Source organism: Notolabrus celidotus, chromosome 4, assembly GCF_009762535.1.
Source record: "Notolabrus celidotus isolate fNotCel1 chromosome 4, fNotCel1.pri, whole genome shotgun sequence".
Lineage (NCBI taxonomy): Eukaryota > Metazoa > Chordata > Actinopteri > Labriformes > Labridae > Notolabrus > Notolabrus celidotus.
The window spans coordinates 28,239,944-28,264,517 of NC_048275.1; the positions used below are offsets into that span (position 1 = coordinate 28,239,944).

The 24,574-nt window shown below is 40.2% G+C and overlaps 1 protein-coding gene across 2 annotated transcripts in view; it reads right to left on the reverse strand.

Annotated features, from left to right (window-relative positions):
• LOC117811363 (inositol polyphosphate-5-phosphatase A) overlaps positions 1 to 24,574 on the reverse strand; it is a 205,130-nt gene that overhangs the window by 79,212 nt on the left and 101,344 nt on the right. For both annotated transcript variants that reach the window (XM_034681599.1, XM_034681601.1), the window contains exons 5-6: positions 9,538 to 9,601; positions 7,206 to 7,309 (exon numbers count right to left, since the gene is read on the reverse strand). In XM_034681599.1, the coding sequence (XP_034537490.1) occupies positions 7,206 to 7,309; positions 9,538 to 9,601 (168 nt within the window). The remainder of the gene's footprint in view (positions 1 to 7,205; positions 7,310 to 9,537; positions 9,602 to 24,574) is intronic.

A 24,574-nucleotide genomic window follows, 5' to 3' on the forward strand; every position in this document is an offset into this window, starting at 1 on the left:
CTTCCTTATAAACATGCCCACTACACACACACAAACACAAACACAAACACACACACACACACACACACACACACACACACACACACACACACACACACACACACACACACACACACACACACGTACACGTACACGTACACGTACACGTAAACACACACATCTTAAAGTCAGGAAGAGCGGGCATCTGCATATCTGAAAATAAGATACAATCTGCTATCTTCTTCACCTACTGTGTGCTTTTATTTTGTAATAGGATGGTTATCTTACGCTATCAATCAAAGCGCAGAAGAAGAAAACAGATGCTTTCTATTGGCTGACATGATGACATCATGATTTGGTTGTTGTTGGAATAGAGATGATGACACAGATGCTGTCCAGCTCCATTTAATCTGCTACTGAAACATCATCATCACCCCCTCTCTCCACACACACACACACACGCACGCACACCGATACACACACGCACGCACGCACGCACGCACGCACGCACGCACGCACGCACGCACGCACGCACGCACGCACACACACACGCACACACACACACACACACACACAAACACAAACACACATCACACACTCCTAAAAAGAGATGAATTTGGCCAATAAACTCTCTGATATGTCAGAGTTACTTAGAAAAGAGGACATATTTGGAAATGGGATACGTGAGGTGTAATCAGAGCGTACATCAGTTTGGCGGTTGTAAAGACTCAGGTGGGAGAGGGGGAAGCAGGGAGGAGGCGGCGAGGGTGGAAGTCAAAGGGCGACGGTAAAAGGTCACGAGTCTTGGGGTGACATTGGCTGACCCTCCACAGGTCAGCGATAGCGTCTCCGCCCATGACAGTGATGAACGGCAGCTACACAGAGGGTCACATCCAGGGGGTGTCAGGCATTATACACATACATACACCAACTGACCGCTACACACACACATACACACACACACACTGACACACATAACCACACACACTTTAAAAAAGACAAACAAACAGAGAGAGACAAAAAAAGACAAGATGGAGGAAGAAATGGACCATCAGATTCAGTGGAAACTGTAAACCACTACATAAACCTCCCCAGTTGTGACCAATGGAAAATTATGCTCCTATAAAATGTCAAACGAGACACACACACACCAGCACACACACACACATATACGCAAACACAATCCAAGTCCATGTCCAAAAGATCCTCCTGCCACGTTTCACGGTCCATCCCGTTTGATTCTTTGACCTTTCTTATATTTCAGCTCAAAGTCCGACCCCATAAATAATATTATGGCGGGGTGATGCTTGGAGGAGGGGGGGGGGGTGACAGAGGAGTACAGGGTGGGCAGAAGGGGGAGAGAGAGGGAGGGAGGTGGGGGTGACACAAAAGCCCTGTGACAGAAATGCACTGTGAGTAATAAGTAATACACACAAACGCTGATTGATTCGAGCCCTGCTGGACACTCACATTTATCTTTATTCCATCATCCAGGGGGGCATTAAATAAAAGGGGGGCCTCACATGTGGGTTTATATGACTGGACACCGCACGTACGTATATATGTGTGTATGTCTCTGATAAAGATGCAGGACATGTCCAGGGAACAGTCTTTGTCACTGTCACCACTCAAATATGGCGCTGAACCAGTGAAAAAACACAGACTGCTTAAAAAATCCTATGGTACATTTATAGAGAGTGAATGATTTAAAGGGTCTGTTATAGCTGGCACATAGGGGGCACTTTGTCCAAACAATGTCCAATGAAACTTCTTGTTTAGTCACCGAGAGACTCATGTTGTTACTTTACATTAAACAAACATTAAAGAGACGATTCCCACGGAGACAGACCCTTCTGTTAAAGAGGAAGATGCTTTTTAAACCAGAGCAGCCTTAACAGTGAATTTGTTTATCTTAATGTGTGACTGAAGTGACACAATAATGATTTAAGAGTGATGTACCCACTGTTTCTGGTTTAGAAAAGCATCTGACTCTTTCATCTTAAAACTCCTCTGCCAATATTCTCCATAAGTGGTGTTAAAAGAATGCAGCATGGGATTTGTTGGGGAGTAAAATATAACACTTATTACACAAGACAAGATCAGCAAAGGCTGCTTTGTCCACAGGGGGCGCCGAAATCTACAATACCAAAAGGGCATTACAGGAGCTTTAATCAAAGTGAGCAATTCCGCACATTTGTAAACCTGTTTGTCATTTACACCTCAAAATTAGGTCTGCTAACATCATCTCTCTGACTAGTCAGCACCAGAATTACTGTTTGGATAAACAAAGTATTCATATTTTTATTACAGAAAAAATGCTGGTCATACGTTGAGTCTATGCTGTAGCGCGGCTACCTGCAGTTGGGGATGGAAGCTTTGATTAATGGCTGCTGCCATAATGCTATAATGCACTACTACGGGGATGTAAACAATCATAGATGGTATGTCACAGCACTGCGCAGTTTGTTAGTGTCTTGATCTAGAAAATGGAGATAAACATGTATGGAAGTTGTGTCTGGTTAAGCTGGCATATCCACTTGACCAGATATGTAACCAACATAGGCATGTGGATGTAAGCCTGCAAGGTAGACCAAAGACTGATGGTGCTAGCTCTGCTTACTTAAGCCACACTCAGCAAACCAAATTGACATTTTTGGTCATTTTCATGATCACTTCTTACGCTCGAACTAGTTCGTCCGTCAGAATTTAAATGTCTTTTTTAATCACTAGGAAACTAGTGGTTGTAGAACATCCCTACTCAATGTTTGCATCACAGTTTCACTTTAAAAACAGAGTTTTTTTCCCTGATCCTCTCGAATAAATGAGCTTCATCCCAACATTACGTCCTCGTTTACGAGCTCCTTGCAGTCGTATGCATCACAGCCGTCAGAGAGAACAGCATCTGTGTCACAGGTGTCTTCTCCGGTGATAAACGCAGAGAGCTTTTTACAAGCGATGCCAGTTTAAATGACTTCATCTCCTTAACATTGCGTCCATGAATCACGTGCAGCGTTTAAATCAAAGGAGGAAAACATGAGGGAAGTTAACTTTCATCGGGGGCAGAACTTGAAAGTAATCACAGCCCTGTATCAGAGCGCACAACAGAGGGCAGCATGAAAAGTCAATGCTTTTATGGACACGCTCACGCTGCCAAACAACAAATACAAACTCTTATGGATGTTGATCTACAGCCTGTCCACTACTCCCTCTCTCTTTTTTCTTCGGTGTAAAACAATCAATAGCAAGGGCACATTAAGGTCTGGGTCGTATACTTTATTTATATAAGGCAATGACAAATCCTTATGATGCAATGGTTTTTGGAGGCATGTATTACTGCGCCAAACAAATAAATATATTAATACCCGCTGGGGAGGTGGAGAGATTGACGGAACAACGGGAAATGACAAGCCGCCAAATCCATCATGCCGACCTTTCAGAAGAAATGGACCCACAATTTTGTCCACTTCCTTCTTATTCAGCATTTCAATTAATGTCCCGGCCGCTCTCTCCTTCACTCAAAGCTATAACTCAGGCCGGATTACGGAAAGAACGGATGTTTTGCATATGGACAGGCTGTCACTTAAATCAGAATCAAGCAGGAAGTGATTTTATCCAATATTTTATTTTACGACACTGAGTCTGGACACTTTTTAAAAGCTAAAAGAAAAAGCCATCAGGGGCATGATGGAAATGAAAATGGCTCTAATCAAAGAATTATTATTCAGGAAAAGAAAGACTTGTTTGGATTGATTTTTGGTTGTTCTCTTTCTGCAGTAGTTTGACTTTAAAAAGCTGATCTGTAATAAGAAGTCAGTCAAATATTTGATTTCCACTGACAAGAAAACAACTATTCCTATGATTGTTTTTAAAATTAAAACTTTGTTTGATCAAGCTTTTAAAAAGTTGAATAGTGCCAACTCTTCTCTGTGCAGCTGCAACCACCAATTATTTTCTCTTACGATCAATCTGATCAATCTAATCATCTATATCAATGATTAATAATTCCTCATTTATTATTATCTTCTTAAAAAATAATGGTTACAATAAGGTATTAGATAATTCAAATAAGTGAAAGTGACATTTGAAAGAAAAGTAGTTATAACCTGAAAATGAAGACTTCAGAGTTATAAATAACATGGGAAAAAGGACAACATGTTGGTGGGGGTGGTGCAATATTTGAAAATTTAAGAAAAAAGACAACTCATTGAAAGAAGCAAACCGAGAAATGCAAATCCGTGAAGAACAAACTCTTTTGTGTTCTCAGATTTCAGTTGTGACTTTGAAGACATAACAGACCTATAGTCATCAGGGGAGAGCAGCTCAACCAGACAGGTGCCTAATTAGTCATTGAAGACATTTTGAAATGTAACAGGAATAGTCAAGCAGAAAACACAGGTGTAGAGACATCACTTTTTGACCCAGTTAGAAGCCAATTTGATAACTTTTGAAGCTGGAGGCAATAAAGAAACTTTTGGAGATAACCTGTATGGAAAGAAAATCCTAAAAAAGTCCAGTAGATGTCCTTAAATGTCTTAACGTGTCCTTAAATCAAAGGCTTTCAGTTGACTGTAATAAAGTAGAAAGAAACTGAAGAATGTTTGCAATTAATTAATTAATTATCATTTCTTAGCATTGTTTAAATTAAAAATTTAGCGGAATTGATGCTGCCTATTTTTCATCACTTCTTCATAATTCTTGGTGTCAATTATTCAAACAGGCTTTAAGATCGGATGTAACCTTCTCTTTGAATTCCAATGTAACATATCTGAGAGACGGTGTAACACTTCCACACTCCTGACATTTTCTTTACTTCTGACCATGTAAACAATCACACGTGCACAGCATCCCATGCCCTCTTATGTCACAGCAGAGTTTGTTCAACCGGTGACTTCTTCAGCCCAATAATCGGTAACTAATCTATGACAATATGTATTATTTATTAATCTGTATTTAGTATTTCCGGGTAAAATATAAGTTGCAAAACTGTGACTTTTTTCTGTTTTCTATCGTTCTAAATTACAGTCAACTCTTTGGGTGGTCGGAAGTCAGGACTCTTCATTTTAGGCATTTTTTTTTTTATCATTTTCTGATGATTTACAGACCAAACTACAAATCAATAATTTAAAAAAACATTCGACAGATAAATCAACAGATGACTACATCACCAAAATAATCTATGCAGATATTCACTCTTGATTCTAAACCACTCAAGTGCAGTGAAATGTGACACCTGCTTCTCTTTAAGACACTAACCAACACACTCACATACACACAAACCAAACTGCCCCCCTCCCTGCATGATGTCATCAGCAGCCCGCTCAGTGACACTTTATTAATGGTCGACTGTAAAGGTAAGACACGAGCTGAGAAACACGCACATCTGTCTCCCAGGATGCACCTGTGCTGTCTGCTGTCACTCTCTAACCTTCCTGTGATGATCCTGTGAATCTCAAACACACATTATTCCTCTGCTCTGATTAGTTATGAGCATGTAAACAAGATACCCGCCCTCTGCGTCTTTTTTATTCACTTTAAATCATCCTGCTCCCTCATTTCTTACAACAATTACTCGTCTGCGTGACCCACAGCCGAGGGACTCAAGCGACTGGTTTCGGGACTCGTGTGCGGCGGTCTGTCCGGTCCAGGATCCACGTGTAATAGGATTCCTCAAAGCTGCAGATGGATGGCAAATCTAGGCGGTTTCATCTACTAAAAGAGGGCATAAATCAGTGGCGGAGGAAGCGGGGACGAGGCAGGGGTTATCACCAGTCTGCCTCCCTCATGAGAGCTTTGCATTAAAGCATTAGTGAAATTAATTCATCTTTCATAAGAGGTTTGAGCAGTATCTGTGATCTATGATAACAACCAATTTCTCACTACGCAGGAGGAGGAGGAGGAGGAGGAGGAGGAGGAGGAGGAGGAGAAAAAATACTCGGCGACCCTGATAGACTACACAAATCTGCTCTTTTTAAATGGGCTAACATTATCTGGAGTGCTGCTCTCTGGAGCATCATCCCAGATTCATATCGCAGCCGGGAAAGAAGCATAAATCACCTGGCAAAACTTTTTCTCCTTACACACACACACACACACACACGCGCACACACTTCCCCTGTCTCCCCTCATCCCTCTCACGCTGGTTTGTTTGCTGTTTTTCTCCCCTCGTCCTGTTAAATGCAGAACAATGCTTTCTCTGTAATCATTCTGATTGGCTTCAATCAGTGTAATTGGTTTTAGATCATCTGTGGAATAAAAAGGGGGAAACCTAAGAGGTGGTTTTGTGAGTGGGGGGAGTCCTGCAGCGTGTGAAAGAGACGGAAATTGGGGGGAAGTGTGTGAAGGGGCCGTATCCGTCTGTTTTGCATATATTTGCAGCGGCGGCCGGCAGAGCATGGTTGACAGATGAGTGGGGAGTGCGAGGATGACACACGGGCGGCCGTGCTCTTTATTACTATATCAGCACAGACATGCTCAGCCCCCCCGTCCCCCCATACACACACACACTCACACAAAAAAGGCAGGAAACTGAAACACAGAGTAATGAGCAGAGAGCTGCACCATGGGACACAACCAGGACTTTCTCAGATTCATGATTTACATTTTTTGGACTGATTTGTCTTTAAATGCAGGGACGTCTTTTATCAGAAATAAAAATAAATTGGACTTGAACTAGAAGTTGATACAAAAGAAGAAAACTGAAAAAATAAAAAGTTTTAGACACCTTTATGGAGTCTTCTTTTTTAAATGAATTATTAGTAAGGTTTGAGGATGTTTTCTTATTACATTTTTTATTGATTTGACCTTAAACCTGATATTCCCCCTCAGAATTCAAATATTATTTCTTATTTTGGAATCAGACAATTTTCTGATAAATTCTCATTCAGCAGAAAATGAAAATTCAACCTTCAAATATAAGAAAAAAATAAAAATAAAATAAAATAAAACTGTTTTGGAACAATCTAGCCATAAAAATATATTTTTTAAAATGTATTGAATCATTTAATCTTTTTCTTTCCTGATAGTTTTAAGTCTTTTGCGCTCTTCTTCAGGTGACATACATTATTATTTGTGCATTTTTTTTACTATATTTTCAACCGAAAAGATGCAATGCTTCCACTTTCCATTTCCCACTCTGAGATCTGTCTGTCCTTGTCTAACACACTAAGCCTTCTTTAAAAGACAACACCTCTGTCACAGTCAGGTGTGATGGTAATCACTCCACCCACCTCGGGAAAGTAGTCCTGTGGAAACTTCTCCTTCTCCAGCGTTGGGGTGGTTTCTAGTGTCTCTGAGTAGGTCTCCTTCCCCACGACCTTCTTGAATTTCTTGGCTGAAGAACAGATGAAGAAATGACAGAAAGAGGGATGAGGGAACATAGCAGACAAAGGGGATAATTACAGTTTACTTTTACAAACATGTCGACTGATTCCTGAGGGCCTGGTGTGTTTGTGTGAGTCTGAGTGTCCTGATAAATTAAATTACACCTCCTCAGACAACTGCACCACCTGCTGGTCAGAGTGGAGAACAACAGCTTGAAACGCCAGCCTGAGAGGTCACAGCAAATGAAAACATACACACGACTCTATCTCTGATCTCACAGGAGGATTCTCTCAATTTGGAAATACTTCAGTTGAATATATTCTCAAGTCAAGTTCTTCATCAGGTCAAGGATGCTCCAGAGTTTACTCTGACATAAATATCTAGTGATTGGGTCACCCAGAAAGAAAGCTTTTATATCAAAGGTTTTTGTAGGAGTCATACTGATGATGATGATTCATTCATTTGGGCCTCATACATAAACTTTAGAGTTCAGCTGAAGTCATGTGACAACAACAGCTGTATTCAAGCTCAAGCACAAGTTAAAAAGGAATACAAGTGTTTGTGCAAGTTAATAACTGTTGTCAAGGGGTTGTCAAGGGGTTTTGACCAATCAGAATCAAGCATCTTACACAGCCTGAAGAAGCCGGGTAATAAGACCATATAAAACCATGACAGTAATTTAACCTGTGATAGAGGTTTCGGGATCCCTTCGAGCTGAAGCACTACAGACATTATTTTAATACAAGTTAATGTAGGATAATTTAATTTGAGTTATGTTGCTACTTTCAGAATATGTGTATGCACCCTGTTGGGGTGTGATGTGATGCTGATGATGTGAGGGTTTTTATCTAGTGTGTGTTATTATCATCCTCTGTCAACTGGGTTGAGGACTAATCCCCCTTATAAAGGCCTCAAGTTTGATTTTGTCTTATCTAATAAAAACAACATCTGAATTCTTATGAAAGTCTCATTTACAATTTTGTGAACGCGGACAGTTTTTTCAGTCTGTTCAGGAAATTGGATGAATAGAAAACCTCCAAAAGAGTAAAGTCTCCCTTTCTAAGTGTAAAACAACATTTTGACCTGTTAGCAGGAAAAACAAAGGTTGTAAATAATAAGTATTATGAACACAAGAGGACAGAAGGGGCTGCAAGCTGAGCTGCAGCTTATACAGTTATCTACAAAGTCTTCTCCAGAAAAAGCAGACTGAGTAATAACAACCAATAAAAGCAGTTGCATGATAAATATCTGACTCTCATTGGTGTAGTGTGAAGGGGCTGCTAGCTAAGCTGCTGCTCTGTGTTTTTCTTCAGTGTACTCCCTGATATCCAATACATACAATTGTTCAGCCATTTAAAGACAGTAGTTAATGTGATGTGATGGTGAGAAGATGGTAAAGAAAAGTTAACTGGAAAAGTTCAAATATCAAGCATGCACGCAAAGGTTCAAACTTGTGGGCTGTCTGTTTTGTCATGGACTGTTTGATCTAACAAGTCTAAATGTACAAAGTTCTTCCTTGCTTTTTTTCCCCCACAGTGTCTTATTGAGATGTTTTTATCACCAAGCCTAACATCTTTTCTTTTCTCCATCTAAATTCTAAAAATCACTGTCAGGACAGAAACCTCAGAACAGCTCCAGAGCATGAAGCTACATGAACAGTAGTTTATGTATTTCTGACTTTAAATCAAATCTTTAAACACATGTGTGTACACCATGACCCTCTGACCCCTTCCCTGCCTGCGCCCTGTCCTTCACTGGGGTAACTGGTGCTAATGCTGACTCTGGTCTAATAGGAAGCAAGGCGCCTCCACATCTATATCCCTCCTTTAATTAGCACGGCCGCCGGACCCCGGGGCCCTCTGACACCACAGGCTGATGAGACTGCCGTAACTGTCCAATAACCCGGCGCACACCATTACTACAGGCCCGAAATCTTTGAATTAAATCCTAATATTAATAAGCATTACCATTCTGTGGGCCTGCCTTTACATTATCCTCAGAGCCAATCTCAGCGCACTGCGTTTGATGGAAGCAGGAATAGCCTGCAAATGGTTGCATGTGATATGCGGAGGTGGGATGAGGGGGCATGGTGAAGGGCTGTCGTTTTGACACAGTGGTCATGATGTGTGTGTGTGTGTGTGTGTGTGTGTGTGTGTGTGTGTGTGTGTGTGTGTGTGTGTGTGTGTGTGTGTGTGTGTGTGTGTGTGTGTGTGTGTGTGTTTGATGGTGGACACTCACCTTTGAAATCAAACTGGTGGATATTTTTCAAAGAATCGTGGATAAAGTAGAAACTTCCGAGAGCCTGCAAGAGAGAGACAAAAAAAAGGATTTGTGAGATTGAGCCTTTAGTTATTTTTTTGTATAATTGGCAGAAGTTCAAATTTGACGAATCCGGATCAGTCCCCAACCAGCTGAAAAATCGAATTGGGCAAAAACACTACATTTTCCAGCAGTGGGCGCAGGTTGGCCGAACAGTTTAAGAGTGCACCCCATGTTCAGAGGCTCTAGACCTCACTACCAGGGGTTGCTGGTCCATTTTGCGGCCATGTGTCATTCCCTACTTTCCACCATCCACTCCACACAGTTCTCTTCAGCTGTCCTATCTAATTGCCACCAATATGTTGTAAATAAATGTTTAAAAAAACATCCATTATTTTTGCCAAAATTCAAAAGGTGCATCTTATATTACTTCTGTATTTCTTCCGATATCGATGGTATTGCCCCTGGAGCTTCCGAAAATGCGGCTTATAGGCCTCCCAGAAAATCAACTTGTTTCATCTTCTACAAAACACTAGCCTTCAAAGTAATAATGCAAATGTTGTCTTGAGCTAGCAACGACAGTTTAAAGTTGCAAAGACGAACACTGCACTGTAGCAAAGACTAACTTGGTTGAGATAGCAAAATGTGAGACATCCATGTTATATAACCAGATATAGAGGCTGTATTTTTCTTAATTCGAGGTTAAGAAAATAGAAAAGGGTAAGAACACAAACAGGAAGCAGTTTTATTGGAAAAGTTTGGGTTTTGTGACACTTTATGGCTCATATAGGACATTAGGAGGGGCCAAGAGCTGAGCTACTGCTCCTTAGTTCAACTTAGTTTCTTGTGTCTAAGATTTGTTTTAGATTTTTGCCTTTTATATGACACTGGACAGCTGTTAAATAAAAAAAAAAATAATAATAATAATTACAAAACATACATAGATTTTATTGCACAGATATCTAAGGGGTTCTCCATAGCAGCCAACTAACGGAAAGAAAAAAATCGCGTAGTTAATTACACCATTTCACCAGTTTCTGAGAAACTCGCAGAAGTTTTACCGCTATTGTTTTCAGTGTACAAACCGTTGACCCAACGCCAAAATGCCTCACTAATAAACTGTGCTCTTTAACACTCTACACACCATCAGCTACACAACAACAGGTGCACTGTGCTCGGAGTACAGTACGCTCAGGGCTCAGACTCCTCTAATGTGTCAAGTCAACAATCTGAGCTTTCAAAGGACACATTCAGATGGACTTTTGAACGAGCAAAGATCGACTTCAATAGGCTTAAAATCTTAATTTTCCCTGTGAACAATCAGGAAACTTTCCCAGTCGGGGGACGAGCCAATCAAAGTGTGTGGGAAGAAGAAGGAGTGAGAGCGGTGCAGAGAGGGGATTTGATGCGGTTCACAGTCCGCTACACTGCTTTCTGTCGCCCTTTTTACATTTAGGGCAAACGGAGGCAAAGCTCAGCCTCAATCCGCTCTGTCTTCCAGATAGCAGCAGACTCTTAGCTCAGGATAATTCTGTCTCCTTCTGCCCTCAAAGGGAGAGGAAGAGGGTGGAGAAGAACTTTTAATAAAACATAAGTATACAGAGGAGAGCAACAAAGTACAAATACTTGTTTACATCCTAAGTAGAGATATAATCTATCGGTACTTAATTTTGTATTTTTATGAAATATTTTGTTTACCTGAGGATGTTCCAAAGGGACTCATTTCTCAAAGGGACTCAGAAACTTAAATTCTGATTAACCGAGTTGTCCATAGGAAGGGAAAACATTCCGAAAAATCTAAATCGCAAACAGTTTCTCTATCATGGCTAAACAGAGCATCACAGAGTCTGTGGGTAAACAATATCAATATGGTTTGCTGAGTGTGGCTAAAGTTAGCAAAGCTAGCACCACCAGCTTTTGGTACCCCTTGCCTACTTACAACTTTATCTGTACTTTAAAGAAGAAACTACATGCAACAAGATGCTATCTGTACTTGATCACATCCAGGTATAGTAGAGGATTATAGCATTATGGCAATAACCATTAACCAGAGCTACAGCCTTGGCTAGCTGCAGGTGCTTACCCACAACATTTGACTGGCATTTTGGGCCTCCAATAATAAAAATATCAATAATTCCATAGCTAACTGGTGCCGAATATTGAGGGTGTCAACTTTAACTGTTTAGTCAACTCAACACGCAAATCTCTGAAGAAACGTTGTACCGTGAAGACATTGCCAGTGTGGAAGGGCAAACACTGAAGTTTCTCCAGTGTCTCCAAAAGCCAAGGGAATCTCATGTTTACAGCCCTGTACACACCCTCTAAATATTTGTAAAAACTCTGCAGGGGATGAATTTTTTTAATTCCTCATCCATTTGATTATTTTAAGGCTACGGGTTATGTATACAGTTATACATAGAAGGCATTATTAATGAATGACTGATTTGACTGGCAGGTAAGTGCAAGCTGTTTGCCAGGTGGGTATGGCTATGAACTCCACTTCACCTCTTAGCTGCTTCTAGAACAGCCAGAAGTTAGTTGGAGTTAGCATTTTAACATGGTGACTGCCATCTTTGGGCTTCATAACACCTTTTTAGAAACTGCGGACGTCACAGAGTATCTATACTTGTTCTTGTAAAAAGATTATGTAAACTTTTGCATCCTCTACCACAGTTAGAAAAGAGGGTCAGACAGAAGATGTGAAGCTAAAGATGGTATCTGCAAACTCAGGTACAGTAAGAGGGAGTGATGCAGGGAGGTCGGAGCAGTGTGATCAGAGGGAGGAGACTTTTGCAGCAGAAAAAGGCTCTGTGCATGAGGAAGGATTTAGTCTGGAGGGTTTTTCCTGCAGACGCCTCTCCCCTGGCATGCTAGGGGACAGTTTGGGCCGGCTTGGCCCGCTCTCTGCATTATTTATGAGCGCCGGCACATCTTGAGATTAAACATTTGCTGATTTGTCAAAAGCACAAACATGAGGTCCTGCCCATCTCCTTGACATATAAGTTCAGCCGACGGAAAACACTGTCGCACATTTAATTGATGAGAACGGCGGCTGGTGACCCGGACCCCTGCAGAACCCCCCCCCCACCCTCTCCCGCTCTGACGGAGGACAGAGAAAAGGGGGGTATGGAGGGGGGTGTTGCAGTGTTGGGCGAAGCAGAAATCAAGGTCACAGCTTCCCATAGCGAGAGGACGGCTTCCAGGAAGGCCCCCCTGCACAGATCTGTGCTCGCTCGTCTTTATGTTCTCTTTCACCTTTAAGTGCCGACAACAGACTGAGAGGCAGAGATGGATATGAAAGCAGAGCAAGGGAGGGAAAACTGAGCTATTTGTCAAAACGCTGCCACTATGCTAACTGCTGCTGTTTGTGGAAATATTTCAGCAGCTACTCGAGTAAGAATGACTGTTCAGATAAATGACATATGAGGAATTATGGAGAAAAAATGATATATTCCTCTCTATTAGAAATTAAATTTCTGAACAGCGATTGCTCTGGAAAGTCAAAGTGTGAGCACTGAAATAAGAACTTGATTAATCAATTTGTTTGACATTGAGAGGCAAAATTTTAATGAATGATTTCAGGTGCTAGATGAGACGCACAACATTAAAAGCATTAAATGCAAAAGGTTTTGATCAATGGCTTTTAAGGAGAAAATATAAAAAATCTCAGTGGTTAAAGCTGATCAGAAAAATGAACCAAAAAAACGGTAAACATATTTCTGATGGGAAACTGGATTATTTCACTTATTTTTAATTATTATTAAGAGAAAATGGACAATAAGTTAATCAAAGAAATACTTCAGACATAATCCAATGAAAGCAATGATTGCTCTTTTAAATGTGATGGTCTTCAAATCTAAATATAATTTCATAGATTTAGCAGTCTGTCAGTGAATTTAAAATGGATTGTGTCTTATTTTTAGAATCTAAAAACTGAAAGGGCAAAACAAAGATTTCTTTTCACCCCTTTCTTACCATACAAACAAACAAACAAACAAACAAACAAATCAATCGGTCATATGTAATAAACAATTCATAAACCAACTGAAAAAAAGAGGAAAGTGCAAATAAAGAGAATAAGAAGAACATGGGGAAGGAAATAAGAAGAAAGAATGAACAGGAGAAGAGAGAGAAGAAGAAGATGGAGGAGGAGAAGAACAAAAAGAAAGAGAGAGAAGAGTGAAAAAATAACAAAGGAAGGAGAAGGAAAGGAGAAGAAATGGTCATCAATCTACTACTATGGGAAAAAGAAGGGGACAAAAACAAGAAGAAAAGCAAAAAACGAAAAAGGAAAAGAGAATTAAACTGACAGCATTTGGCAAAGGAGAAGATGGGGTGAGAAAAAACAGATAGAGGACGATATAGATGAGAAACCAACAACAACAAAAACTTTAGGCAAAAGAAGAAGAAAGATTAAAAGCCCAATTCCGGTAAAGTTATTACATTTTATAAAATGTTGATAAAATCAGAATATGATTATTCATAAATGAATTGCACTGTTCATTGAACATAGTACAGAGACAACAAATCCAAAAAAAGGATTGTCCTATAAAAAATATATGCTGATATCCAATTTGATGTAAAGCGTTATTATCTTTTCTTTTACTATGCATACTTGGTTGTGTTTTTGTTTTCATGATGGACAAATATCTTAAAAGTGCGTCAAATCAGGATTACTGGCAGGCCAATTTAGCACCCAGACTCTTCCATTGCAGAGCCATGTTGTTTTTTATTGTCTCACGTGCAAAGTCTTCCCTGAAACGGTATTGTCTGGATGGCAGCATATGTTGCTCCAAAGCCTGTATATATTGTTTTGCATTAATTGAGCCTTCCCAGATGTGTAAGCTACTAATACCATGTGTATTTATGCATCCCCATACATCATAGATAACAATTTTCAAACTGCGCTGTCCATGTTTTCCAAAATGAATGTCAAATTTGGATTTGTCAGGCACAGGAAAGTCTTCCACTTTGCTTCAGTCCACTTTAAGCAGGCTCCAGCTCAGAGGAGTAGCAATCATTTACAAAACGTGTTCAGACATGGTTTCCTCTTTGCATGGCACAGTTTTAACCAACATTTGTTGAGGTAGCACAGTGTTTATGGTTTGTGGACGTGATTTTGAGCCTATGCAGTGATTTCCACTACAGAGTTGTGTCTGTTTTTGATGCAGTGTTGCCTGAGTGTCTGAAGATCACAGCTATCGAGTATTGGTTTTTGGCCTTGTCCCTTTTGTAAATACATTTTTCCATATCCTCTAAATACTTTAAGGATACAACTATAGATGGCGAAATCACATTCCATGCAGTTTTATGCAGGAGGAACATTAATCTGAAATTGTTGAACTAATTGCTCACGCAGTCTCTTAAGGAGCGGGGAAACTCTTCCCAACTTTACTTCTGAGGGACGAAGCCTGTCTCGAGAGTCCTTTTTATACCCAGTCCGGTCCCTAAGCTGTCGCTGATTAACCTAATTAGTTGGGAGATGTTCCTCCAGGTGTTTATGTTTTTTGGCATAACACAACTTTTTAGCATTTTGGTGTCACTGTCCCAACTTTTTTGAAAAATGCTGCTGGCGCCTAATTATATACTCAACGTAGTACATTATAATTTTTTTCTTTCAGCGTGTTGATATGTTGTCATTGCATTATTTTCAATCAAACTTAAGGTTAAAATGATTTGCAAACCATCAAAATATTTTTTAACAAACCTTTTACACAGCATCACAACTCTTTAGTAATTGAGGATAAGACCAAGAGAAAGAGTAATAATAAGAAAAAAAGAAGACTAAATAAGGGAGGAACAGATGTGATTTTTTTATTGCACCTTCCAGAAAACTTGCCCTTTCACACCTGCAATGAGTCTTCAACAGTAAAAATAAGAATTATCAGTCAACTAACTAAAACATCTCAACTATGAAACCCCTCACTTTCATTTAAACCGACAGTCTCTCTTTCCCTATGTCTCTCTTTTTCTCCCTCTCTCTCTTAAAGAGTATGTTGATCCCTCCTTAGACCCTCACAAAAAATTAAATGATTATGACATTAAACAAATCAGCATGAATCAATCCTCAAATAAATGATAAACAGCTCTGCTTAAGTGGCTATCCATGTAATCGCAAAAATCTACTTAACCCTGCACCCTGATAAATATTTATTTGACATCAGCTGCTCTCCCTCCTCTTCCTCACTGCTGCACTCCTCATGAAGAAGCTATTATATTAGCAGGGCCCAATTAATCCATTTGTCTGATACGTGACAGCCTCAAAATCTTCATTATGGCCTCTCTGTGCTGACAGGCCGAGCTTATCTGTTACCCCGAGCTCCACAATGGTCCGTGTCAAACGTATGTTTGTCACGTCCCTCTTTATTGATTAGCTGCCAGATTCACTTGAAATAATTAAAAGTATATTTTACATATTTATAAACCCCGCTGCCATGGTGGCTACTTAATTTTCCATTAGTAAAATGCAGTCTATTAAGTGAAGCGTGGGGGCTGCGGGGTGGGGAGAGAGGGGAGATGAGTAATCACCGTAATTGTAGACGGAAAGACAATAAGCGCACCATAAAGGCCGGTTTATGACTCGTCCTGGCAGTGCTATCTCTTATCACAGCTTGTATCCGCCGCACAGATAAGGGCACAATGCCTGCTGTGCACGGGTGTGTGTTGGTATGAGTGTGTAGCTGACATTTCCAAAAGCCCCAGCAGATACGGGCTGAACAAGTCCCAATAGACTGGCTGCTGGAAAATAGAGACTTGCGAGCAGCAGTACATAGCCTGCATACTGTGCTCCTCTGAATGCTTTATCGATACAGAGGGCTGCAAAAATTAGTTCTGGCTGCAGCCAGAAGCAGGAATTCTGTGACCCCCACATAGATTTTCTGCGTTTAATGTGAAAAATGAGCCATAAAGCAAACATAAAAGTAATAATTTTTCTTCAAGGTCTCACCTCCAATCTGTGCAGAGGGAGAGTGTGTGGTCCCAGGAGAGCAGAGACACACACACACACTGAGGTGTCATCACAGTGTCACTGTACTGTACAGGGTAATGTTCTACAGAGTGCAGGCTGATGGCTTTGTGCAGCATGGTGATGAATGTGTGTGAGTGTTTTAACGGGAGAGATGATGCACTCACAAAGCACCCTGACATGGGAAACTGACTCAAAAGACATGGCTGAATATAATTTTCCTGATCAGAATAATTCTCTAAACTATAAAAATCTATCTATTTTAAAAGAAGCTAGAAATTAATCTCTATTTTTAGCACTTCACTGGTTATGACACAGACATTAGGCACTTTGTGTCTTGTTCATATTTTCAAATGATCTATGATTTTTCACATTAGTATACTCTACTTTTTAATTGTAATATTTTTTTTGCAATGCACATTGCAATGTTATTTATTGAGCGCTATTTTCAACAGCTTTGCAGCCTCACTGGGAACACAAAGGCAAGCCCGACCTTTCTTTCAGGGTTAAGCACTCCTGACATGTTTTGAGATTTCAGAAACTAATCTGGTGAATATAAAAGGATTTATAATAAAACTCTATTACCTTCAAAGAGCATTTTCTTTAAAGTGATACACTACTTGTGCCACGATCAGGGTGATCTTAATGTTCACTCCAAGGCACATTACAGCCACCTCAGAGGAATATCTCTGTGGCATTTTGTTCTCCAGGCAGCAGAGACAAAATGGGCTGTTTTCCAGTTTATTTCTCATTGCTCAGAAATCCCTGGAGTCCTCTCATCCGTCACAGCTATGTCACACTCCCACATAAACCCGCACATAGAAACACAAGCACCAAAACGAGTCGAAAATGTACACACGCACACAGAGTCTTATCGCAAAGGTCAATCAGATGAGCTGTCATGAAGAAATGGTGTTACGATCTATCAGAAAACACATGCTGTGTCAAAACAGCTCAGAGGAGGAGGCTGAGACATGAGCTCTGACTAATAGCTGCATAATATCCTCATTAGTCACTAAACAGCGGCTGAATTCCACTTCAAATCAGAGTGTTGAGGCTGAATCCTGCAGCACACAATAGAGCAGCATGCTATGGGAATGTCAGAGTGCACATATCTGTTTCAGTCCTCTGTGTCCCAGCGAGGGAGCCATTGATATGCAGTGTCTGGGGCTCAAGGAGCACCTTCTCTGCACAAATCTCCAATACTGCACAAACAGCCTGTTTGTCATCCCAGGGAAGGAAAACACGGCAGCACAAAAGTGAGCGGCATCAATAGAGATGCTTTTTCAGGCCGCAGATACAGATGGAGAAGTATTTTCTGCCCCTCCTGAGCCCACCGCCCACCCTGAGCTGCCATATGTGTTTGCCAAGGCCCTCTCCCAGTGCCATTGATTGAGTATTCAGAGTATTGAGCCACAGTGTCTATTATTCATCAGCTGCCTGGAAGGCCTGACTGGATACACAGACAAAACTCTCATTAAAACTTCCTCTGTCACTTCCTGTGATTTGAAAGCGGCCCAGAGTGTTGGAGCCATCAGTCACGTCCTGAAGGAGCTCTTGTCTCTGGGGTGTGTATTGGTGTGTGTGTGTTTGTAAAGGGGAGAATAAGGATCCAGGGAATGAAATAAGACAGTTCAAAGATATGGAACAGGGAAACATAAATGTACTGATTTGTTCCAGTAATTAAGATTTAAGTTTTATTTCCTCAATTTCTTCCTCTACCCCGAGACTTTCACCTCGTGGCAAAGCTTGCGAGGGAATTGGTTTTGGCCTACATTGTGAAGCATGACTTGTATTTATCCCTCTCAATCTAAATAGTTGCATAACACCTAGAGCACTTGACTAGTACTGCAGTCAAAAACAAAAAAATCCTGTTTTATTTTTTAAAGCAAACCTGACTGCTAAGCCACTTTAATGGACTTTCATGACAACTCAACAGCTTCTGATATCAGCATAACAAAGATGGTCAGATATCAACTACCGCTTCGTTTTAGTGTCTCAGGCTCTACTGCACCCAGGGCTCAGGTTTTCGCTCCAAGGAACTCATTCAAGTTTGGAGATTTTTTTATCTACCTACCAAACTTTGTATTTCTATGTCAAATTTAAAGGCACAGGAAATTACTTGGGAGTGCTTCAGCCAATTGAATCCACATACAAGAAAGTCCCAAACCAACGTCAGAGTTAGGCTCCAGGTTCAACTCCACCTGATTTTAAATACATCACCGAAACATTTTGCAAGACCAAGCACTATGGAGCTCTGACAGGCACCTTGCATTGTATCGCCTGGGCCCTGATAAAATAATAATAATAATAATAATAATAATAATAATAATAATAATAATAATAATAATAATAATAATAATAAAAGAAAATATTATTATAAAATATTTCATTATTAAATATTATTGTATATGTAAATAATTATTATTCATTTATTTGTATTTTTTATTTAGGCAGAGTTTAAAAAAGAACAACAATGTAAAAAATAGATACATTGTTAAGGCATTTCACACAAAAAAAAGCTTGTTCATCAATCAATGCCTCTACCAATACATGTTTTAGACTTAGAGAAACTTAATTCCTTATTAAAAAACTCAAACCAAGAGATTATCGTTTAAACTAATATCACCACCCACTAGCTGCTGCCCATTAGTGGTGGGTGGCTGCACTACAACTGTATCACATGTCTCTGCTGGTTACACATTGCTTTGCTTGAGCGGTCATATGAAACTTTAACTACAGCCTATAAGGTCCAAGCTAGTGTAGTTGGCTATGCTATAGCTTTTACATAAGCATTTTTGGGCCACAATAATAAAAATATGAGCTTCTTTTTTAACCTACTAATAATTCTGGTACCAACTAGCAAGAGTGATGACATTTAATCATTTGTTCTCAAAACACAGAGAGCAGAGAACATTTCTACATTGCTATCTCTGGTATATTTGTTGAGGCATTTTGCTAAAAACACATCATGTTCACCTCAGAGTTGACATAAAAGAAAGTTGAGGATTTATCAAAGTAGTCAGATTCATCCTCTTGGGATCATGTGTTACTTTACCCAATTTATTCCCAATCCATCCTGTAGATATTTTCACTGAATGTTATAAAAGTTTGAAGCACAAGGCAGCTAATTTCAAAGAGACATTCACCCTCTGAGGATGGATAACTGAATGGAAGTCGCAAAGGCATCTACTGTATCTTACAATCCAAAGCTTTAATGTGTTGGTGGCACTTAAGATACATTTGGGAGAAAAGCAAGACATCAGGATTTCTCTGAGGACTGTGAAACTGCAGACAATTTCAGAACAGTGCCTCCAACCGGTAAGATATTTCATTATACCCAAAGCAATGGATGAGCAAACTTCTCCATGCCCAGATCTATAATAGGAAACCACAGTATTAAGTACATTTCCCAAACCCAACCCCTCTCCATCCCTTTATTGATTGTCTATTTCGAGTAATCCCCTCTTCTGTATGGATCAGTTATCGTATCTGTATTTTAGCTCTGCAGACTCCTGAGGCTTTTGGCAGAGTATTTCCTGGCTTCCACTTCATTATTCTAAAATCTCCCAGAATGCAGAGCGACATGCGCTCATGATTGATCTCAAAACCACTGATTTTATTTTCTTTTGAGGAAAATATTATGGATGGGTCTAAACAAGGCATAATTGGCCAAACCCACGGCAGTGCCTGACCTGCCAACAATCCAGACCCACTCCCAAGGTTGGCTGCCTCCCTGGGAAATATTGTGCATTAATTTCATTTAGTCTCCCCTCCAACATTCAATGCTAGAAGTTAATTAAATTGCTTGTCCATTGTGTTCATCCACTTACAAAGTTAATGATATTGTGCCGGGGAATTAAAGAGCGTTTTATAAAGCGCACGGGATGGGAGCTGGCAGGCACTACATTGCCCGGTTGAACCCTGTCAGTCGGCGGGCTGCTGGACCCCCTAATTAGCGGTGAAATGGATGCTTCCATCTGCCAATTTCCTGCCACGCTCATCAGTCGTGCAGCCGCTCTTCTAACCTGCCCGGCAGAGGGGTCTAAAGCAATAAAACCATCACAGCAATGACATCCAACAAAAAAGGAAAAGTGAATATGCGCATACATGATATGACTCAGACTTTAAAAGAGCTGCTTTACAATGCCGGGACCACATCATTGGTTCTTCAGCGTAATCCAGATGGAAGACTCCGATAACTTTGTTTAACATACGAGACGCACACAGTAATAGCACCTAGCTTCTATTTTCAGAGATAGTGGTCTAGATTCATGTTTTCTGATCAAGCAATAAAATCATAAGGCTTTGATGTTAAATGTGCAACATGTAAGAAAGTTTCCTAATTCAAGGATAACAATCTGAATCTAAATCAATGCATCCTTTCCAATCTGCTGTAACCACAGATAATGATTAATGCTCCAGTATTACATCAGTGTATTTACTAATACCATGTTGCTACTTCAGCAGTTTTTAACGAGGACATAAAAGCGGAGGATGGAAGTAAATGGGATTACACCTGTGGGGCCTTTACTGCCTTTGACCTCCTCAGGAGGCTGGGCACCGTGTCCTTTGAATGTATGGGAAGTCTGAAACTTAAAAGAAGCTATTTAATGAGAAAGAGACCGGATCAAAGACAGTGGACAACATTATGAGGCTAAAGCAGGATCCAGGTGTGATTCAAGTAGCTAGATTAGGATGTCCCTACTTACACCAGGAGTAAAAACCTGAATGTTCAGCAAAGCCTCACTTGCATATTTGTCATAACTGTATAAATCATTTGACCCCGCACCAAATTTTTAGCTCAAATCAAGGGAAACTCTCCTGATTTAACTCTAAGGTTAACTTGTCACAGTATGTTAAATGTCTTCAGGGTTATCTCTGTACAGTTTTGCAACTAAAAATGTCACAAAACCCTGACTGCATTGAAGACCACGGGGGTGGGGGTGGGGGTGTGGTGATAAAGAGGACTGCTTAGGAGACAGGATCCAATGCAATACTCTCTCTCTTGGGTGAATGACCCGTCTTATTATGGGACCTGAAGAGGACGTTTTTTTTTTAAACGTGAGTCTTTCAGATTAACGTAAAGCAACTCTTAAATGCCTGGGCAGCTCTTCAATCATGATTCAGAATAATACCCAAAATCTTAATTTTCTACCACCTCAAAAACAACCTATCTTTCGAACTGCAGGGTGTGTGAACAAGTTACAGAGTTGTGCATCATGCCAACTTGTAATCTGTTTATCAGACAGTTTTTTTTCTTGACCTTCTGCTCTGTTGAAAACTATCATTCTGATTAAGTGCACACTGCATCCAAAGTCTGAGTGGGAAAAAATCTCTTAAAAGTTAAAATACTCAAATATAATTTTTCTGAATATATCTTAGACACTCTGATCCTGTCATACATGAATTTCCTGCTCTGTTTCAAGCTAAAGAAAAAGCACAGGACAGAGACATCTAAGCAGAGCTCTCTTAAGGCGAGTGACTTCAGGATTTACACAATGCTTTGTTATCATTGTTCTTTAACTTCATAATAAAGCTCCGGTCACAAAACCACTGTGCACAATTTAATCATACCCCGACCACAGGCAGCACTAAAACTGGACACAACATTCAGCGACGAACAGCATGTGGAACTATTGTGGGAAACTTTACAGCGTCTGTCCCCGCTAACAAGGTCAGCCTCTCAGACCTAAGTGCATTGGACATGTGCATGAAAGGCCCTTTCTTCTTTCTTCACAGCAAAAATAATCTTTGGAAAGCAATCTTCAAATAAACCGTTGATCTCAGAGGTCAGTTTGGTAAACGGCCACTTTCTTTAAATAACTTTGCTGTCTGGCCTCGACCTGATCATCATTTTAAAAAGGGATACAAGGATGATGAATATTTGCCTTATTAGATTGCAAAATCAAAGTCTGAACAATCGAGGCACCCATTAGTAATTAAAGTGACATTACCTCCCCTCATAGTTGCCAGAGTCATTATTCAATTGTTTCGGATTCAAGGGGATAAAATGCATTTAATATACTTATGCTCATTAATGTAAATCATATTTGGCTATGGATGTCCAATAATCAAAAAGAATATTTCAGCTTGTAATTCTCCGCTTGTAGAAGTATTCCCATTAGGGGAAGAGGCCCATGCAAATGACAGGTCTATGAGCCCATTGATTTTCTCCTTTTTTTTCATCTCTGCATTTTGGAGAGGCCGCTAATGTTGTCATGGACTGTTCATCAATCTGTGTTATTATCTGATTTAATATTGCGCCTATTCATGTGGTCTCATTTGTGAAAGAATTAATTGAATTAGGATTATAGAGGCTGCACGGAAAGTGGAAGCAATGTAATTTTAACTGATCGCTGTGGTTGAACAAAGACTGTACAGAAGTTTGGAAAGTTTTTATACCAGCTGATTGAACAACTTGTTTTCTTTCATTCAAGGTCGTTATTCTTACTCTAAACCAGGGGTCAAGTTAACAGAATATCTTTGCATTGTTTAAATATGGCTGAGAAGACAAAACAACACAAGCCTGTCAATTTGATTGATTACGAATGGGACAGTCTCACCTAATGTTGATTAATTGACACTCACAAAACATTGACATAATCTGTAGCAGACCATCCACTCTACTTGGTGGCAGCAGTGGGTAAAATATATTGCTGTTTCAATTGTCTTATGTATTTATTTTTTTTACTGTCTCTCAAGCAAGTAGCAATCTTCAGTGCTAAACAAATAGACAAACGCAAAAGTACAAAAACTGTAGTTTCAAAAAGTGTCCACTTGAGGCTGACTCCAAAAGCCAAGGAAACCTCTTTAGAGCTCTCATGAAGTTACCTATGGTACTGAACATGTTTGCAGCCTGGTACAAAGAACAGCTTTGGTCTGAATATCTCAGTTCTTGGAGTAAGTGTCAGTCACAAAAAATGCAGTCCAAAATGGTACTATCAAGAGGCGTTTGGGCATCGAATTTGCTGAGCCAAATGAGCTGGAAAGCTACAAAAAACCAAGCGGCAACCTCCGGTCTCAAACGATGAAGCCAATGCAGCAGTGTTATAAACTGCAATACATTGAAAATCCACCGGAAACCACATAGAAATGAATGGGAAAAAGAAGATCTTTGCAGCATTAATAAACTTGTTTACAGCCTGGTTCAAAAAACGGCTTGGCCCTATGAAGCTAATCTCTCTATCGGCACACACTGTACGGGGGGTGAATTTTTTTCTAACGTGACGGTTCAGAAGATATTAAGATTACCAGTTTTGCCCAAATAAGGACATGACTGACGTGACTCCCAGTCGGGAACACATAGCTATTGGCTAGGAGGCTCACACTACGTCACACTCTGCCTGGTTGAGTTCCGCATTTCCAATATGGCTGCTGCCGTCGATTTGCTTCAAAACAGCTCTCAGGAACAGATGGGTGACGTCACGGATACTACGTCCATATTTTATACAGTCTATGCAAAAAACCTACATTCCCATCACTGTAAGCATCTGTGCTACCTGAGATAGAATAAAGAGCCAAATCCTGCTCTTACATGGTAAGATGGACCATAGACAACTTGAACAAGGATGTATGGCCATAGAAGATATGAGGTAATCAGTGGATCTTTAAGTTTATTCCGGGTTTGGATTAAATCTTTTACCAACTTGGATGGTGGGGGCCTTTTTCGTTTCAGCGGAATGGGGGTCAGACTTTAAGTTAGATTTTGGGGCTTTTACACCTGTATTTATAGGGTAGAGGACAGTGGATAGGGTATAAAACTGAGACATAGTTGGGGTAAGACATGCGGGAAAGGGGCAGCAGGCTGGAATTGAATCTTGGCCGCCGGCGTTATGAGCATGCAACTTAACATTAGGTTAAATCTGCGCCCAGACTTAACATAAATGTTAATTCTGACTTCTGTTCACTGAATTCCGCACTGACTGATGACAAATGTTGTAAATATACACGCACGATTACTTAAAACATAAATCCATCTACTTTGTGTGACTTGAAAATAAAAAAATAACCGACAAATGTTTTTTTTGTTCATCTTCTCTCTCTTATAAA